This window comes from Perna viridis, chromosome 1, assembly GCF_037379345.1.
Source record: "Perna viridis isolate PV_CMFRI_1.1 ecotype Kerala chromosome 1, ASM3737934v1, whole genome shotgun sequence".
NCBI lineage: Eukaryota > Metazoa > Mollusca > Bivalvia > Mytilida > Mytilidae > Perna > Perna viridis.
In genome coordinates, this window is record NC_142445.1 from 20391309 (window position 1) to 20410737 (window position 19429).

Sequence of the window (19429 nt, forward strand, 5' to 3'; positions counted from 1 at the left end):
CAGCATATCTGTTACCTTTTCTTCTGTTTCTTTTTATAAGCTAAAAGTACTTGTTGCAATGCAAGAAAATCAACATAGTATATAATATACAATAATTACTCATATAGATAGCATTATCATGATAAATTGACAGTACAAGGGACAGTGATATTGCCTTAAATGTTGATAATTACCTAAACCGCAGGCGAAGACATTGTCAACGTTGAAGGTTATATCAGTACACGTGCGCAGTCAATGCATCGAATAATGCCCTAATTATAATAGGCAACTACATGTATTGTGTTTATTGCAGTAGAGGGCATTATCGAGTCATAATGATCGGGTATTCCTGACATATCAACGCATATTAATGAATACCACATTGAATTAGAATAGCTTATAGCTCTCTGATATGAACTAATTAAAATTGAAAGCGATGATGCCGGAAATATTGTTTGGTTTTTTATTGTCATTATTTCATTATTTAAGGAAATATTTGTATGTCCTAAAATAGGAATGTCCAAGTACTTTTCATTATTTGACAAAAACCATGACGAACAAATGCTTTAGACTTGTTTCTGTCTGGGTTGTTATAATTTTCAGTGCAAGCGTTGAAAATTCACCTCATGACGGACATTATGGAAAGTCTTCAAATTGCACTGTTAAGGTAAGTATTGACACGTCAATATCATTCCACGTGATCGTACTGGTATTCGTTGACAACAGTTAATTTAAATACTTTTTCGCTAAAAATCAAATGACACTTTATCTTATAGCTTTACCTGCATACAGGTAAAGTTTAGGTTTTTTTGCACTTTTTGATGACTAATACCTTTGAATTTATCAAGTTAAGTACATAACTGAATTTTAGGAGTTTTTTTGTAATTTTTGTTTATTTATATGTTTTCACTCGCTTAACAACGTTTTATAATATAAAATATACTTATATTTATAGCCCTTTTTCTCGGGATTGCTAAATGTTTGCGTTTGAAACAGCTTTATTAAAACGTGCCTTAACTCACTTGTAGCAATTTTGTTTTAAGAAATCGTTAAAATAAAACTGAGGTAATTCGAAATGTACAATGTTCTTTTCATGCAAACTGCAGTCGGCTTTGAGGATTGAGGGTTTTCTCGTCGTTCTTTGAAGACCAATCGGTAACCTCGAGCTGATATTTTTACCCGGGTGATGTTGTCTCTTTGACATATTTACCTTATCCATTTTCGTTGTATTAATTAGAAAGAAATCGAGTGTCTTTTACGTGATACTTTATATTCATTACGCAATACTGCTAGGAAATGCCATATTTACACGGAACCACATACATATATGATTAGCAAGAGGAAGTTAAGCAATACTGTACCATTATTATTTTAAAAAATAACATTCGTGTTTTCCTTGTTTTTTTTTTAAATTAATTTGTGGTTATGAATGACCTGAATGATGCGGAAAACTTCCCTTGACTGAACCTACTGACATTAAAACGCGATTTTCATATTTTGCATAGGATAGAGAATCGAAAAAACAGAGAACTGAATGCTTGATAACAGATGTTACCCATAGTAAGTCAGCTCCTTTAGGGTTATCATTCATTTAATTTTAATGATTAAATCTATTGACGCTTTAATGTCACGAATTCGACGAAGAGAAAATGATCAGACTGGAGTTGCTCTTTGTTCATTTATCATTTTCGAATTTGTCGTGAGAAATAAGTCATTTACTAATTTTTGTTGCAATCTTAAGTGGCGAGAGTAATTAGGGAGAAATGTAGAATGCAATTTCACGATGGCCTTACAATCACTTAATATATCCTCTTCTGCAATATTTTTTTCTTGTTTGGTTTTATTTATGAGGCATGCTATTCCTTCCATTTAAAGATGTAATCACTTTTATGTGTAGTGTTTCTATTGAAAATGGTAGGCAATACACTATCACAATACACATTCTATCAATGGTACAAGAGAGAGATAAGAGTAAAACATAATGATTGAAATGGTTGTCATTATTTACAATATTTGAGGTCATTTTTGTTTAGATTGTACTACAGCCGTTGGTCTAGATATTCGCCATCTGAAACTTGACAGGTTCAAGAGAGTAAAGAATATTGAGGTGCTCAACTATACCATACATGATAATGTTGTTATTCTTGATATAAGCTGGGAGTTTGATGAACTAGGTTGGTAATTAGAGTTTAATTGAAAAGGGAAATTTTCTGTTATATCAATTGCAGATTGCCTGATTTGTTGAATACAAACCGATAATACACAAGATATTATGGGTAACCTCTTTGCCACTATATATTGTACTGAAGTATATTGATTAAGTAATTAAAACCCATTTGTTGAGTAAATGTTTGAAATGATTAATCAAAGTATTAAAAAACGTTGGCAATTCGTTATTGTTGCCACAAATGATTTTCAGTTTTATGACAACCTTCATAATTATTGTCCTCAAACCTTATGGTCAAATGTGCGTAGTAATTGAATATGGATCTTGGCCATTTAGTTTCCGGTTTATATAACTTAAAAACTTTCACTTTTTGATTCCGTGCCATTTGATTGATTGATTGATTGTTGGGGTTTAACGTCCCTGCAGCAGTATTTCAGCTATATTGAGACGATGAACATGAAATGAATGATAAAATGAACATGAAATGATGATGTGACGAGAAAAAGGGATGGAACACAAGGATAATGGGGTCGACAAATTTTGATTGCCACAAAAAAAAAGGGAGAGATGGGTAAGGTCGGACAATTTAGCCTTCTGTGGCGGAGCCCAAAGGTTCCTACTCCTATCGAATACCACAGCAGGGTTTTTTTAACGTGCGAGGAACATGGCATCTTTCCCAACACGGTGCACCACTATGGTTTGCGGTCAGGTTTTCCGTATTATAGCCTGACAACCCCAGCATGTAACACGCCAGGGGTACCCCACTCCACCAACTGGAGCACACATTCCAGTTGCTCTGTGGGCAGAGCGCCTAGCCCCCAGCTAGGTTTCTGAGCACTATTTAGTCGCCTTTTACGACAAGCTTAGCGCTGCTGCAGGCCTATTCTTTTAACACCCGGACCTGCACGGGGCCCGTGCCATTTGACGTAGATAGAGGCTCAATGGTTATTTTCATATGACCTACAGCCTTGAACTCTATCTTCATTAAGCTCGGGAAAACGTCTAAACTATAATATTTCCTACCTTTGTATCTAAGCTTTGTTTTTTGAGTGAGGTAATGTATTGTGTCACATACAGTCGAAGTGCTGTATTATTGTAAGTTGAAAGCAGCTCCTGGTCTTGTTTTGAGTAGAAATATTATTTAAATTATTGAATATAGACATAAACAACGAAGTTTTAAAACAGATGTATGACAGACTCCAAAGGCAAGGTTAAAAAAGCGAAAACACAGTCGAGCATGTAAGTCATCAATGTGCCAAAACAACGTCATACTCTATAGTTTCTATGAAGTTCAATAATTTCTTCCTAAACTGGTAATTTGATTGTAGATCAACAACATACTGTGTGCTTAGACATCGGCAAATTAAACAAGAAGCTCACAGAAGCCTGAATCGCTCACCTTGTTGAATTTTGCCTTTCAAAGGCAATAAATTAAAAAAAAAGTTGTCCAACAATTTGTACTCAACAATTGAAAGTTTCTCTTAATCTATCATAGTTTTCAAGATATTGACTGAAAACTATTTTAAAAAAAGTCATTTTTCCCCTTTCAAGGGCATTAACTCTTACAAAGAGTCTGAAGACTTTTGTAATCCTAATAATATGGATCATTTCAGCTATGGAAAGAATTTGGATAAACCTAACGGTTTTAGAGATATATGTGAAAAACTACTGTCTGACCCTTATGTTCTATTTTTAGTTACGGCGGCCATGTTTTTTTAGACGAATCAAAAATCCCCACATCAGTTCTATGCAGGATACTCCAAGGAACATTCATACCAAGTTTGGTTTCAATTGGTCAAGTAGTGTCAGAGGATAAGATTTTTGAAAGAAATAACATTAAAAATAGCAAAAATCGTTGAAAAAGGGCAATAACTCCAACATGGCTTAACGGATTAAAACCAAAATTTGACCAGAGATAGATCTCATCATGCTGTGAACTTTTACCCACGTCAGAATTCAGCTAAACCTAACGGTTTAGGAGATATATGTGAAAAACTACTGCCTGACCCCTATGCTCTATTTTAGTAACGGCGGCCATGTTTTTCGACGAATCAAAAATCCCCACATCAGTTCTATGCTGTATACCCCCAAGAAACATTCATACCAAGTTTGGTTTTAATTGGTCAAGTAGTGTCAGAGGAGAAGATTTTTGTATAATTGTTAACGACGACGGCCAGGTGAGCTAAAAAGGAAAGATATTCTGGTATTAAAACATAACTTTCTTATTTTGATTTTATTTCTTTAAGGACGTAATTCGAGAACTAAAGGCTTTTTATTGCAAGTGGAGGACAAAACATCAAAAATATCGGCTTACAGATTACTTCAAATTAATACAACGGTAAGATTATTGTTACACTAAAAATTACTACTCTCTGCTCATTACTTGACGTAATAATGTTTCGAATTCTTGTCTAAACCTATCTTTAAAATGCAGGAAGTCAGGTTCTTGTCTGGTACAATTCTGCATTAAATGTACAACTTTTTAAAAACATATTTTCATAAATGAGTAGAGTAAAAGGTGTTATTAAAATCGGGCAACGTCGCCAAAAAATTAACAGCCTGAGAAGTGAGAATATTCTGAACTTCCATGGTGACTTCAATCAAAATCTTAGAAATTAATGACGTAACATACAGTTAAGAATGTTCTGAGGCTTAAATAACTTTTCAAGGTTTGTGGCGCTGTGACCTGATACTTAAATAAGAAAGTAACTGAACATTTTGTTTATTAATCAAAGTACTTATGTACTGAATCAATTTATATCGATCGTTTGAATTTTTACGCCTAAAATAATTGTCAAATTGCAAAAATATAGGATAAATGGAGAGTACGGGGGTCGAGTTCAAACGTGACACAGGCTTATTGTTATAAATGGTTAATACTGAACTCTTTGTTTTAATTTCAATTTCACCATTCTGATTACGAAAAACATTTAAAAACCATACACACACCAAAATTCTCGATGCATCGTAGCAGTGCGCCAGTTTGCGTAATATTCAAGTTCGATATCGGTTTCCATGGAACATCTAGATGAATAAACACAAAACTCTCCGACATAGTGCATATTTGAACTACAAACTACTAGCTGGCCACTCCCAGTTTTTTTTTTAATTTCCAGGTCGATATTCAATTTATCTGCCCCTCACCTTTCAGTTTCAGCTCAGATATTGTTCATGGGTTAGTTATGTACTTTCAGTAATTTTACAATTCAGTTTATTCTAGACTTATTGTAAATCGCTGTATATATAGTTGTGTTTTGCTGGTGTCCTTTTGATACTTAGTTTTCGTCATTTTGTAATAAATGGCCTTTTTCAATTCGTATATTGTGTTGTGTCTTTTAATGAAAATCAAACATAGCAGAAGTTATTCAAGAAGGAAAGGTGACAAAAATTTAATTCATCGACCTCCAGATGGAAACTGTCTGTTAAATCATTCAAAATTAAGCCACAATCATTGAAATAAATCATATCCTTAAATACATGTTCCTCTAAATTAGCTACATTTATCAGTTGATTAGCTTTATTGCTCAAGTGCTACAAGTTATTCCATAGACGCCTATGTGTCATGTAAAAACGCTGGGCATCTAGTTCCAGAATCACATACTTTAACATTAACGGCAAAGTTTTGAATATATTTTCACCAATCGTGTCTGGTGCAGGAAACATTTGCCATGCACTACTTTTAAGGCCCTGGAGCACCTACAGCTGTATTATAATAACATACACATGGCTAAATTAGCCAGATATAATGATTATCGCAAAAACCACTAACACCAGACCAAAACAATTACACAATCCGGAGAAATGCACAATCGAAATTTCTATGGTATCGTCTACACAGTTTTATTTTCACTTGTCAAATTAGGGCTTCTGATGTCACGAGGCGGTAATCGTAATTAAAATACGTCAGGATGGTTTTGGGGGTTATTTCTACCTTTTTGTGAAAAGGGTACCAAAGATAAGTGGCAAATAATAGCCTGAAACCCCTTTCTTTATACAAGTTTCTTCATCGTAACCACTGCCCCTTTTTATCCGCCAGGGCCTGCATGAAATACATGACGACAGCTCTTTCAATTGGTACTCAGCTCAGCATTGCTCTTTATATTTCAATTATATGATTAATAACTATCTATAATCTCGCGGGGTTTTCATTTCTAGCTAAGCATAATATGTTTTTTATGCTTCTAAAAATAAATAGGCAACTTGAATATATCGACACTGAACAACTGGTTTATTCGGGTAAATGCAAAGAAAAAATTAGGTACTGATGAGAGGATAGAGGTCAACTATTTTTAATTGGATCGTGGTTAATACAAAACAAAGTAATCAGCATATTTAGTTCGCAGATGAAGTTGTTTATTGGGTTTGTTCATTGGCGTAAATAATAGAATTAAATTTTATGTATTAGAGTGGACCTAATTATCTGCATTTGAACTTTAGTGGGGTATGCCATTGGGACTATTTTCCTGCGGTAATGTACGAAAACTTCAGATGCTACCAGGCTTTACAAAGCTAAAGGCCCTGACGACTGCTACATCAATTCTGATCTTCGATCTAAATTGATAAAAATAACTCTCTTACAAACATCTCACAAAATTGTTTAAGAACTTTAATATACACTACAAGTAGCTGTCCATAGGCAAAACAATTTCAATTTGTAAGGAATGTCGAATGGTTTCCCAAGTTATATAGGTTGGAAATTACCATTAAAAAGAGTACATTGATCCCTTGAAATTTATAAGTTTTCTGGTATAAATGGTTTCACCCTTGCATACGTAACGCGCATAAAAATTATATAATAAACAAGTATGGGGATTTTGATATGTATCGTATATTATTAAGGTCACGATATTTTTGTATATGTGAAAAATGAATCAGTATCCAAAGCTGCCAGACTGTCCTTCATATTACACACCGATAAAATTTCCTGTCAATTAGTGTTTTAAAAGCAATTTATCAACCGTTTTTCTCACATTCTTTATTTGCAAAGGTTCTCCAGATTGTATTTTAATATGTTTTGTGGCTTTATTCCAATATTTACGTTTTAAAAATCTAACTGCTAAATTGCAAGGCAAATTTTATGTTGACAGAATTATTATCACAAGAAGAAAATTCACACATTTTTTTCAAATGTAAGTAAACCACTACTTAAACATTTTGTATCTACCATAAGTTTAGTCAGCTTCTAAATTACGCTAAAATATACCCATAGAAGACAGATTTAACTTCAAGGTAATAGATATAGGGAAATAGGTTCGTTTAAGGTATGCCCATTCCTACTAAAATAATTTTTTTTAAATTATTTTGTTAATTTTTGACAATTTTGGTAACCTCTTTAGTTAACCAATTAGATAGGACTATCAATAACATGTTTTCGAGTTAAATTAAGTGCCAAATAATTTACTTTTGCATATGTAAATTCAAACTATTTATTTTGAATATTTTCAGGTAGCAGAACTAAATGCATTTGTTGAAGTGAGAAACTTCCAACTCAGAAATGTTGCAGACGCATCGAGAATACATCTCTCAATTATGCCTTATAAGGAAAGGAGGTCAACTAATCATAAACCGTCTTCTGTTTGTAAAGAATTATCCTCCAATCAGCATAAAGAGCTAGTTATGTTACACAAAGATAAAAGTGAAATTTGCACACCATTGAAACGAGGTATGTATGATAAACGTGTATCTATGTTATGAAATGACACAGCAGATATTTTCATCGTCTTGTTAATATTTGTTCGATACTTACAATCACAATCATTAATAAAAAGGGGATTGGAAAATAATTAAGGACCAATTTATTGAATGAAAAAGTTTTTATTTGTAAACTGAGTAAGGTTAAGTAAGAAAACAATATAAAAATGGAAAGGAGATGATCACTTGAAATCTACATAATCATACGGAAGAACTATTTTCTCCAATTAGTTGCCTTATTCCTCAAGTAGTACATCCATTGTTTGCAGAATCTTCATATAACAACAATCAGCAAAACGAGGCGGCATTCAGTTATAACCTAGAACATACTGTAAAGATATAAAAATAATCAACAAAAATATAAAATTGAATTAAAATTGTTCAAGATATTTTAAAATATATAAACATTAAAAAATGACAGAACTTTGGCATTACTTCATTGTAATGACATCTCAATGGTGCCACAATCATATTTCATCCGAGAAAAACGTTTGAAATAGTAATTAAGGTTATAGCAGTAATCAAAAAGAATGTAATCCAGGGATAAAGACCAGACATGGAAAACAAAGAACACATCTGATAAAGTATGTAATTATAATGTATTCAATGAATATGAAGTTGTGAACACCATTTCTTTGGCTGAAATATGAACAGAAAGTGACCAAAAAGTACAAAGTACACAATGAACAGGATATTTGTATTTTGGTAAACTTCAAGCAATTATTTTCTACTTTTAATGCAACTATTTTAAAATGTTCTTATATACTATCATTTGCTATGGATTCGAAACTCTAAATAATTAACGGTTAGCTCATTTACTTTTGCTTTGTTTGTTTGTTTGGTTTTTTTTTCATGTTCTTTGATGTGTGTGTGTGACTGTTTTTCCTGTCTAGTCGTTATCTTTAGAATATATTCTTTTTATTTCCGCTCACGTCTTGGCACCCTTGATTAATATTTAATGATCAATTTTCAGTTGTATTTTTGCCCAAAAAGAGTAGCCGTTGTCATCCCTATCCCAAGGGAAGATTCCTTGCTTACATGTAACATTTGTGAATTGTGTATGTATATATTACAATACACTCTCTTCATATATAACAAGGGACCTGGGCCATTTTCCCCAGGATTCTGACCATAAATAGGACCAAATATCAAGAGTTCAAAAGTCAGGAATTTTCATTGGAGTCTTTAGAAAAAAAAACTATTATTTGTCCCAAAATACAAATTTGAAAAAAATGGATAAATGAAAAGTACAAAAATTTGCAACAAAAGTTGAAAATACGTTTTGTTTGGGTCTAAATAGAACATTTTGAATCGGGTAACACATCTGCAACCATCACAGTGTATGTTTTTTGCGTAACATGATTTAATAAAAACACATTTTCTATAAACGTAAGATGGTTGGTAGTGTGTTCTTAGGTGGAAAAGTAACTTTTACGCTAAAAAAAATATGAAACATTGAAACAATAATCGTTATGTAGCTTATTACATGTACAATGCATTAGTTTAAATGCGAGTTCGAGTCTGACCCGGAATATTTTTTTTTGTTGTGAATTTAGGTAAAAATTTTTGATTATTAAAATGCCATTTCTTACTTCAAAAATCTAGTCATATTTTATCACAGTTCAAAGTTCGTATTTCTAAAAGTTCACGTTGTTGCACCTATTTTTAAAGGGTTTTTTCAATTAACTAAATATATCATCGATTCGTGACGTATTTAAATGCCTATTTATATAATTTACTTGTACCTTTTGTAAATATGTTTCAATGAACAAAATACCGAAAAAGTTGGCCCATGTCCTTTACGATTTCACATTTTCGTGATATTGAATTTGATTCATAAAAAGGTGGAATTTCCCCGTATTTTTTTTTTAACAATAATTTAAACAAAAACTTCGGAAATTTCAATGAAACTTAGACGAACTCTTTATTTCAGCTAATCTTTTTGGTTTTGAGAATTTTCGTTTTATATTTCAAAGGGACTTAATATTGATAAAAGATGGGATGATTTAAATGTTTTTTATCGGTCTACCATGTTTTGTCCATAACTGCCGATCAAAGCAGACTGACAGGCCATGTTTTTGGAAAAGACGGTCTAACTCAGTAGTTCTTCCAGTTCATAAATGTTCATTTAATGTATATAATAATCTGAAAGATGACGTGTGAATGGCACACCTTTCAATAGACCTTTTTAGCTCACCTGGCCAAAGGCCAAGTGAGCTTATGCCATCAATTGGCGTCCGTCGTCGACGATGTCGTCCTCGTGGACACATTTTCAAAAATCTTCTCCTCTGAAACTACTAGACTGACAGGTTTTAAACTTAGTATGATTGTTCCTTAGGGTGTTCTGCACAAAATGACCGTTGGAATTTTTGATCAATGAAAAAAAACATGGCCGCCGTTACTAAAAATATAACATAGGGGTGAGATGGCAGTTTTTGGCAAATTACTCAAAAACCGTTGCGTTTTTGGCATGGATAATATTGTTCAGCATCATGAGACATACCTATGCCAAAATTTTCAAAACCACTCATTGACTAATGTAGGAGTTACGGCTCCTGAAACAGTGTTTTTGTTTTTGTTTTTTTCACATGTACAACTTTGAAAATCTTCTCTAAAACCATTTAAGATCATGGAATGAAAATAATCATAATAGTTCGTTCGTGTATTGTGCTCAAAATGACTTGTGATTTTTAGTCCGTGAATAGATATGGTTGCCTATACTAAAAATGGAACTTGGGCGTCGGGAGACAGGTTTTTGAAAATAATTCAAAAATTGTTCAGGTTGAGGTCATGAAAATGCTATTAAAAGCTTTTCCTGCATTTGACAATTTAGTTGATTTTGACTTAGCCAGTGTCATTCCTCAAGTTTTTCAAATAAACAAATGGTTAACCAGTCGAGCGATTCAGGCTCTCTTGAGCATCTAGTTTTATATTGCCGACTTGACATCGTTTGATCACTGTTCTACAAAGGGAAGTAACTCTCCAACCCGACAAACTGATTTACTGTCCAACTGGAGCAATGGACAGCAGTAGCATTCAAATTCAAATATTTGATAATTGTAATTGTCGTAAGTATTTGGATGTTTTGAAATGATTTATTTCAAACTATTTACCTACTTATCGAAGTGTAAAGTTTCGATGATTTTTTTTACTGTTCTTCCTTTCCCGAATGAGATTGCCAACCAGTTTGTCGTATTGGTGGGTTTCGTCCCTTTGAAAAACTTGATAAAATGGCTTGCATTCCGCAAATATGAAAAAGGATTAGTTTGTTCAAGTATTTGTATCAACTAATTTTGGAAGGCTAGCTTATACTTTTGTTGTCCGGATCGATTGTTTTTTTTTTCGCATTTATTTTTTTTTCATAAATGTTTTTTTCTATCTTCTCTTCATTTTGTTTTGTTTTGTTTTTTTTTGTTTTGTCATAATCCCTAGATTTATTACTTTTCAGTCTGTTTTGCCACAACTGAAATTGATTTACCTAATCACGTGACTTTAATTAAAGGTGAAGAACGAAGTCCATGCAGCTGTTGGAAAAACGACATGTATTCAAATTTCAGCGCCTCGGTTTTGTCAGTTTATTCATCGAACTTCTGTGACTTTAATACAATACATGTTACGTTGGCTTCAGTTGTATTTAGAAACAATGAAATTCAGTCACAGGTACACATTTTCACTCACTGTTTTTATACAATTTTACATAATGCACACACTGACAGTAGTCAATGGACACTATGTAAAACTCATGTTTTTTTTGTGATACTTTTACTGAACATTTTTACGTACATTTCTTCTGTAAATGTAAACGGACAAACTAGATAACTCAAAGAAATATAGCGTTACGATAAGATAAGCAGAAAAAACTCTTGTAAACGCTATCATATCCATTGTCTTATGTAGAACATAGTGCAATGATGGTGACTTGTATTTTTCATAATGTATTACATTACTGAAAGACACAAACTGTCACACTTACTATTCAAAGCATTGTACTAATATCTCTATTGATCCAACATAACATTTGACATAAATAACAAGTCTATAGGTAAGTATGCACAATTCCAGCCTTTAAATGCGATAAATTTATAGATAAGTAATCATATATCCGCTTATTTTCCCTCTTATTTTCTTTTCAATCATTTCCTTTACTACCATGAACCAGAAATTCATTTTGCTTCATTTCACATAGAAACATTTACATGTTCTTTCAGGAGGATAAAGAAAGCTGTGCACATAAATTTCACAACATCACAGACATTTTTGACTTCTCCCTGAAGGTAAAAAAAATATCGTTGTCCAAAATGTTATTCTTTTTTCTGTAAGTGTTAATATGCCTACATGTGTCTATATGAAAGTACATACTGATCTTTTTTCTAATTCTTAACATGCATCTTGTGACTATTACAATTTCTTTGCTTAAATTAACGGTATTTGTTCTTACAGAATGGAACAAGACTCAGTTTCTATAGGGGAATGAAGAATTTCCTTTTACACATCTGTATGTTTAGAAGAATCTCTGTATTGTTTTGCACAGTTGAAATCGCATTTTCAACAATTCCAATCTGATTTTGTTATTATTCATTTCTTTTCCTCGTTATGCACACACCTTACCTTAAAAGACACGGACTATTTCAGGTTTACTTTATGTGTGTACACCAGGATGAATACGGACAAATTTGTGACAAAATATTAACATGTAATGTCACAAGAAATCGGACTACACGGAATTTGAGACATGGTGGAGTGAACTCATTAACCATACAAAGACCGTCTCCTGTTGTCAAAGAAAGTTTTTCAAACATAAGTAAGTTCTGCTTCACACTATTGAATTGAGTATAAAATCATTTGTTTGCCTTGATCATCTTAATACATATATCCAAGAAATTTATCCGATTTTTCATTTCAGATAATATTAATATCAATGATTCTGAAATCCCATAATCTTGAAATGACCGTTTAAGACGCTTAATTCGTTTCTTTTCTGAACGATGAATACGGTTACGAAAATTTTGAAAGATATTGACCACTTGTCTTAAATGCGGGTAAGTCAAAGCGCACGTGTGACATATACTTCAGCGAGGTAATGCTTCGGGTGGATCAAATACTTTTCCTCGCGAACGTTTATGTGTCGGGCATACTTAAAGACTACTCTACAGCTAAGGCAAAAAGGTCTACTGCTCATAATGTGGATATATATCTACTTTTTAACAAAATCATTACTGTGTAAACATATTGCCTTTACATTGCTGACTAATGTAACATGGACAGATGCGATAATGATAGACCAGAAATAGATCTTGCGTGATATCATGAATCATATGGATAGGTAAGTTCCACGCAACGACATATTTTGTTTTATTTCTAATTAACTACTGCTTGAAGTATGAACATCTTGAATGAACTCCTGCACTTTCTGAGTGAGCTGGCTGCAGTTTCAAATGTGAGTTTTCAACGTATGACGCTGTTTGGAGCTAGATGGATATGTACATACGAAATTTTCCACTCCGATAAAATTGAAGACGCGAGTATTTTGAATGTTATTATGTTGCCAAGTCGAATAAAAGTTTATAGGAAAATAAAGTTCCGAAATCGAAATGAAGATTGAAATTGCCAGATATCAAGAAGCGCTCAGATCACCTCTATCAAAATCGAAATGATCCGGATGAGATAAGACATGTTGGTAGATCTTTTTCAAAGGTTACATAACCATATCGATGATCACAGCTGACCTGCCTTTGGCCAGGTGAGCTATTGCCGTCACTCGGCGTCCGTTGTCGTCGTCATGTTTAACATCTTGACCAATTGGAACCAAACTTAGTATGAATGTTTCTTTGGGTATCCTGTATAGAATTGATATGGGGATTTTTGATCTGTTGAAAAACATGGCCACCGTTACTAAAAATAGAACATAAGGATCAGGCAGTAGTTTTTTCGCATTTGTCTCCAAAACTGTCAGGTTTATCCGAACTCTTTCAAATGCTGGAATGATCCTTATAATAAAGCCCTCAAAAGCTTTCAGGGATCAAAGTTGTCAGGATACTCCATGAAAGATGAAAAATGATGTTTTTTTTTCTTACAATTTTCAGACAATATCTTGAAAACTATAATAGATAGAAAGAAATTGCTGAAATAATCCTTGTGATCTGTCCTACCAAAGTCCTCTTAATCAGAAATGTTGGACAACTCCTGGTTAAATTTAGTGCCCTTGAAAAACAAACTGTAACTAGGTGAGCGATTCAGGCTCGTGGGAGCCTCTTGTTATGGCACTTTGTTGTTTCGCACTGTATGGAATGATATAGAAAGGTTTCGTCACAATACCGATTTTAACTTGACGGATTGATTTTGAATTTGGTTTATTATAGAATACACATCCTTGGTAACTGACTTTGGTTGGTTTCCGATTTCAACTTCTTACGTCATTGGATTGTCATACGGGTGGGAATACCTAACACGACATCGCGTGCAACGCCCAATAAGATAGGGTTATCTCAGGATAATAGGTGAATATTAGCCCGAGCAGATATTGGATTACACGAGGGTGCGAGTTAGATATGGTATTCTGCGAGAGCCAATATTCATACAATAACACTTTTATTAGATAGTAATATTTGAAGTCTTATCCTTTGCTGCAGTGTACTTTTACATCCCACACAATTTTTATATCACACTAGGTCCAACATAGCGATATTAGCACTTTATTTCAATAAATCTTGATTGAAATTGTTCTGTTTTGCTAAAAGAAAGTAGGCGATATCCTGTTCCACCATTGTATTTGTTTACGGGACGACCTTTGTGCAGTATGAAAATTGACATTCCAAACGTCTCCGTGTTTTTTCTGGAATATGTTAAATAAGGGCATAAAAACGCCGTAAAATACAGTTTGTTTTTTTGTTTGTTGGGGTTTAACGTCCGAGCAGCAATATTTCAGTTATATTCAGACGAAATGAAATGAATGAGAAAATGAACATGAAATGAAAAAAAAAGGATGGGACACAAGGATAATAGGGTCGACAAATTTGATTGCCACTAGAAAAAGGGGGGATGGGTAAGGTCGGGCAGTTTAGCCTCCTGTGGCGGAGCCCAAAGGTTCCTACTCCTATCGAATACCACAGCAGGGTTCTTTATCGTGCGAGGAACGTAACATTTTTCCAAACACGGTGCAGCACTATGGTTTGCGGTCAGGTTTTCCGTATTATAGCCTGACAACTCCAGCATGTAACATGCCAGGGGTACCCCATTCCACCTCCTGGGGCACACATCCCAGTTGCTCTGTGGGCAGAGCGCCTAGCCCCCGGCTAGGTTTCTGAGCACTATTTAGTTGCCTTTTACGACAAGCTTAGCGCTGCTGCAGGCCTATTCTTTCAACACCCGGACCTGCACGGGGTTCCGTAAAATACATGAATACATTGCACTATATTTCTAAATGGATTAAATAGGGAAAAAATATTACAGTATGATAAATGTCATAATGTCTAGTATTCAACAGGTTTTCCACCCAAATAGGTTAGTACGAGAGATGAGTGGATGAGGTCTTAGTTCTTTTTTAACATACATGTATTATCATCACTTAAATAATCAATAATGCTTCGTTTTAGATGACAAGATACAGAGACTTCAGGTTATAGTGATAGTCGTGGCTGTTGTTTTTTCAATTATCATGTTGATGATTATTGTTTCCATAGTTGCATACATATTTTGCCGTAAAATAACACAAGGACCAAAAGGTAAATTATAAAAAAGAACATAACACGACATGCCATTATAAACATTTCTTAAATTATCTATGCACAGGTTAACATATATGTAATATGAGAAGAATAACTTAGTAAAAAGACTTATTTAATTCTAACACTATATGATTTGAGCATTCAAAAAACTGTGTTTGCTAAAATATTCACAGGCAAGTTCACCAGTATATAATAAGAAAAGAAAACTATAAAGCACTTATTTGGGTACAGCCATAAATGTGATGGTCACCTTATCCGTCTGTTATAATTACGTCTTTCTAGACAGATTTGTTATATTTACTTTGTAGGTATATGACTTAAAAATAATGTGTTGCATTATACTTTTGAATCCTTTGAACTTGATTTTGACAATACGAGACGGTAGAGTCAACCTTTGCGGTTTGTGTGTCATGTCTGGATTGTTCCTTAAGTTATCTATCAAAACATACTCTTCATATTTGGCTTGTAAAAAGACAACTTCAAGATCATGTGTTGCATACGAGGGTTGATATTCCATGACCTTTAATTTGACTTCGATATCAATTTGGTGTGTGGGTTTTTGTTCTTTTGTTGCACTTTAGATGTTATAAGTAATATACAAACTGTAACGTTTCTCATGTGATGATATGATTTTTATATTTATCTATTGGATACCATCTGGCAGGAAAGCAAATTCACGGCGACGCCGACAGAAATGGATTTTATCTCACCATATCTAGTTTAATTGTTAGACAATATGACAGGAAGACTTTCTTTTCTATGGTTTTACAGGATACGAATACTTATAACAGTGGGGATTCTTATCTGTATTTTATTTCGTTTTTATATGCCAAAAAGGAAGTTATTCTAAAAAAGTACTTTATTTCATTCATTATTTTTTGTTTGTGTGCTTGGTTTTTTGTTGCGTTGACCTAAATTCCTATTGTACTTTATTTAACTTATAACACATGATTTTTCATAACTGATTTTCCTTTGATTGTAGAAAACGACGAAGAAAGAAGATCTTTCCTTTCCCAAAATATTCTTCTTATTTCACATAGCCTCGATGTAACTAAGGTTTCTGATACGTCCATGCAGTTAGTAAGGTTAATGTCATGTACATTTAATATCAATATGGAGACTGTTGGATCATTAGTACACCGATTGTTCGGGAGAGAGAAATCATTGTTGGTGGAAAATCTAGAGACACGTTTGACTGAGGCAATTTCAGATTTCAGGCGTTTCGTTTTCATAGCCTCCCATGATTTAATAGATGTCTATCAAGGAACAGAAAGGAAGAGATATGTACAAAAAGGAGATTCATATATCCAAACCCTAATAAAAAATGCCATAAATAATTCATTGAAGAATACTACGAAACGCCACCATACTCACGCTCATTTTGTTTCTCTGGACACGTCAACGAACAAATACTGCAAACAGTTGTTTTCTTTTATAAATCCACCAAAAGGACAAGGGAGAAAATATTGCTTGGTAAAAGACTATAAACTAAAATTTAAAGACTTAAGCTGCTTGGTTGGTAATTTGTCCTCAACCCTCCGAAATAATGCTATTGCAAGAAAGTTGGAAAATATCGATCAAAATGAATGGGTTCGGAATCTAGTTCCAATGAATAATTGCAAATATCAACAGAGTGGAGAAATTGACTTATCTGGTAGTAACAACTCATTAGAACCTAAATCTTCCATTGGTAGTACGGATACTGATCCCAAGGAACCAGGCGTATCAATAGTCAGAAATACCGAAAACCAGAATACCAACCAGAAACAACTGGTAGTTCCAACGGTGGAAAACCCCAATGAAGTAAAACATGAAACAACGGTAAAAGATATTGTTACAAATGAAGAATATCTTCACAGTGATAAAGGACTAAACCATGACGATCTACCTTCATCAACTTCTACCAAAATGATACAAAAAGGACCTATAGATCCACAACAACTATATGGTTCTGTTCAAAACGTTGCGGAGGTCCACACTAGTTTGACTGATCCTAAACGAATAAGTGATGATCAGAGTACTGGTGCTCAACAAGAAACAGGATATTTTAGTAACAACAAAGAGGACGACGCCGGTAAAAGTGTAACTGTCTGCAAGGAACTAAATACTGCCTTAAACAACACGCACAAAGCTACGACTGCTAGCTTTATAGAAGGCAATAATAGTGATATGACAGAACCACCATTTAAGATCTCAGTAACTAACGAGGACACAAATACACAACTAAAGGGTGTTTTTTCTTTTCTACCACAAAGCGCTGTTCATCAACTTGGAACAGAGTGTCTGTGTAATACTCATGCTGATGAAAGTCCAAGAAACGAACCTTTTACATACTTAGAGACAAGTCGAGAACTTCACGGACTTTCATATCATCAGTCAGGAGGATTTTGTACGAATCTTGACAATCAAAGCATTTGTGAACAAGTGGAATACGAAACTACAGTTTGACATTTTAATTAGAGATTAGCCTTAAAAGTCACGGCCCCGTGCAGGTCCGGGTGTTGAAAGAATAGGCCTGCAGCAGCGCTAAGCTTGTCGTAAAAGGCGACTAAATAGTGCTCAGAAACCTAGCCGGGGGCTAGGCGCTCTGCCCACAGAGCAACTGGGATGTGTGCCCCCAGGTGGTGGAATGGGGTACCCCTGGCGTGTTGCATGCTGGGGTTGTCAGGCTATAATACGGAAAACCTGACCGCAAACCATAGTGGTGCACCGTGTTGGGAAAAATGCCACGTTCCTTGCACGTTAAAGAACCCTGCTGTGGTATTCGATAGGAGTAGGAATCTTTGCGCTCCGCCACAGGAGGCTAAATTGCCCGACCTTACCCATCCCCCTTTTTCCAGTGGCAATCAAAATTTGTCGACCCTATTATCCTTGTGACCCATCCTTTTTTTTTTTTTTCATTTCATGTTCATTTAATCATTCATTTCATGTTCATTGTCTGAATATAGCTGAAATATTGCTGCTCGGACGTTAAACCCCAACAAACAAACAAACAGCTTATATCTAGAGTACCTCGTAAATATCAGGGGGCTGGAAATTTCCTTGATTGACTCCATCGGGAACGCTTTAATATTTCCTTTGTTATATTACATGTAGGTTCATTCGAACTTAAACCTAGTCTAATTAGTGGCTAAAATTATCTCCTTTGACCAGGAAATCAAATGCAGAAATGTGAACACATTTTGTGTACAAAACTTGGCAAATGACATATTATTTCAGTGTAATTACGTCCTTAGGATTTTTTTGATGATTTTGAATAATTTGGGATATTGTGTAAATAAACTTTTCCATTTTATTGGAAGAAATACACCCAATAGAAGTCTTTGAAGTTAGAATAATCCTAATCCTTACACGTTCACAGTTTGTCAGACGTCTTCATAAAGATAGAGTTCAACAATATTTGATGTTAAATTGTATCTTACATAATACAGGATTAATTGTATTGGATGAAATATAATCACGTGACATAGATTTATTTGAATATTTTTTTGTTTTAATCGCAAGAAAGATTGAATAACCCTATTATTCACCGATGAATAACCCATCATAAATACAAGAGCAGGTGAATAACCCATTTTGACAACAACAGACTCATCAAAAATGTAATATTCAAAGTCTTTCCCTGAATTTTTTTAAATAAAAAAAGGAAAACAAAATATTCACCTACATGTGCAAAAACGTACTTACCCAATTCAAAATATTCAGTCAATAAATAGCAAACAAAACATTTTTTAATGATAGCCAAGCACATTTGAAACCATGCATTTTTTGTCAGTCAGTGTTTGTTTGGTATAATAAAACAATTACGGCACTCTAATTCGGTGAATATCCAAAATTGTCAACCTCACTAAGGTTAGTCTCCCCGGGC

General features: G+C 34.0%; 1 protein-coding gene across 3 annotated transcripts; it reads left to right on the forward strand.

The window, feature by feature from the left end:
• Positions 1-491: 491 nt before the first annotated feature.
• Positions 492-19032, forward strand: LOC148627689 (uncharacterized). 3 transcript variants are annotated; one of them, XM_088577067.1, is made up of 10 exons: positions 492-646; positions 1485-1539; positions 2013-2153; positions 4393-4484; positions 7592-7808; positions 11286-11497; positions 12046-12111; positions 12470-12638; positions 15430-15558; positions 16544-19032. In XM_088577067.1, the coding sequence occupies exons 1-10, from the start codon at positions 530-532 to the stop codon at positions 18007-18009; spliced, it is 2664 nt and encodes an 887-aa protein (XP_088433193.1). In that variant the 5' UTR covers positions 492-529; the 3' UTR covers positions 18010-19032. The 3 variants fall into 3 exon arrangements, with proteins under 3 accessions (XP_088433193.1, XP_088433200.1, XP_088433205.1); XM_088577074.1 differs by having other exon boundaries at positions 493-646; positions 11340-11497; XM_088577079.1 differs by lacking the exons at positions 1485-1539; positions 2013-2153 and having other exon boundaries at positions 532-646.
• Positions 19033-19429: the final 397 nt, after the last annotated feature.

Excerpts from the sequence above, each read along its gene's own strand:
- LOC148627689 (XM_088577067.1), top strand. The coding sequence starts at position 530 with ATGACGAACAAATGCTTTAGACTTGTTTCTGTCTGGGTTGTTATAATT. Across the intron at positions 647-1,484 it reads CTTCAAATTGCACTGTTAAG|GATAGAGAATCGAAAAAACA; the intron begins GTAAGTATTGAC and ends TATTTTGCATAG. Across the intron at positions 12,639-15,429 it reads AGAAAGTTTTTCAAACATAA|ATGACAAGATACAGAGACTT; the intron begins GTAAGTTCTGCT and ends GCTTCGTTTTAG.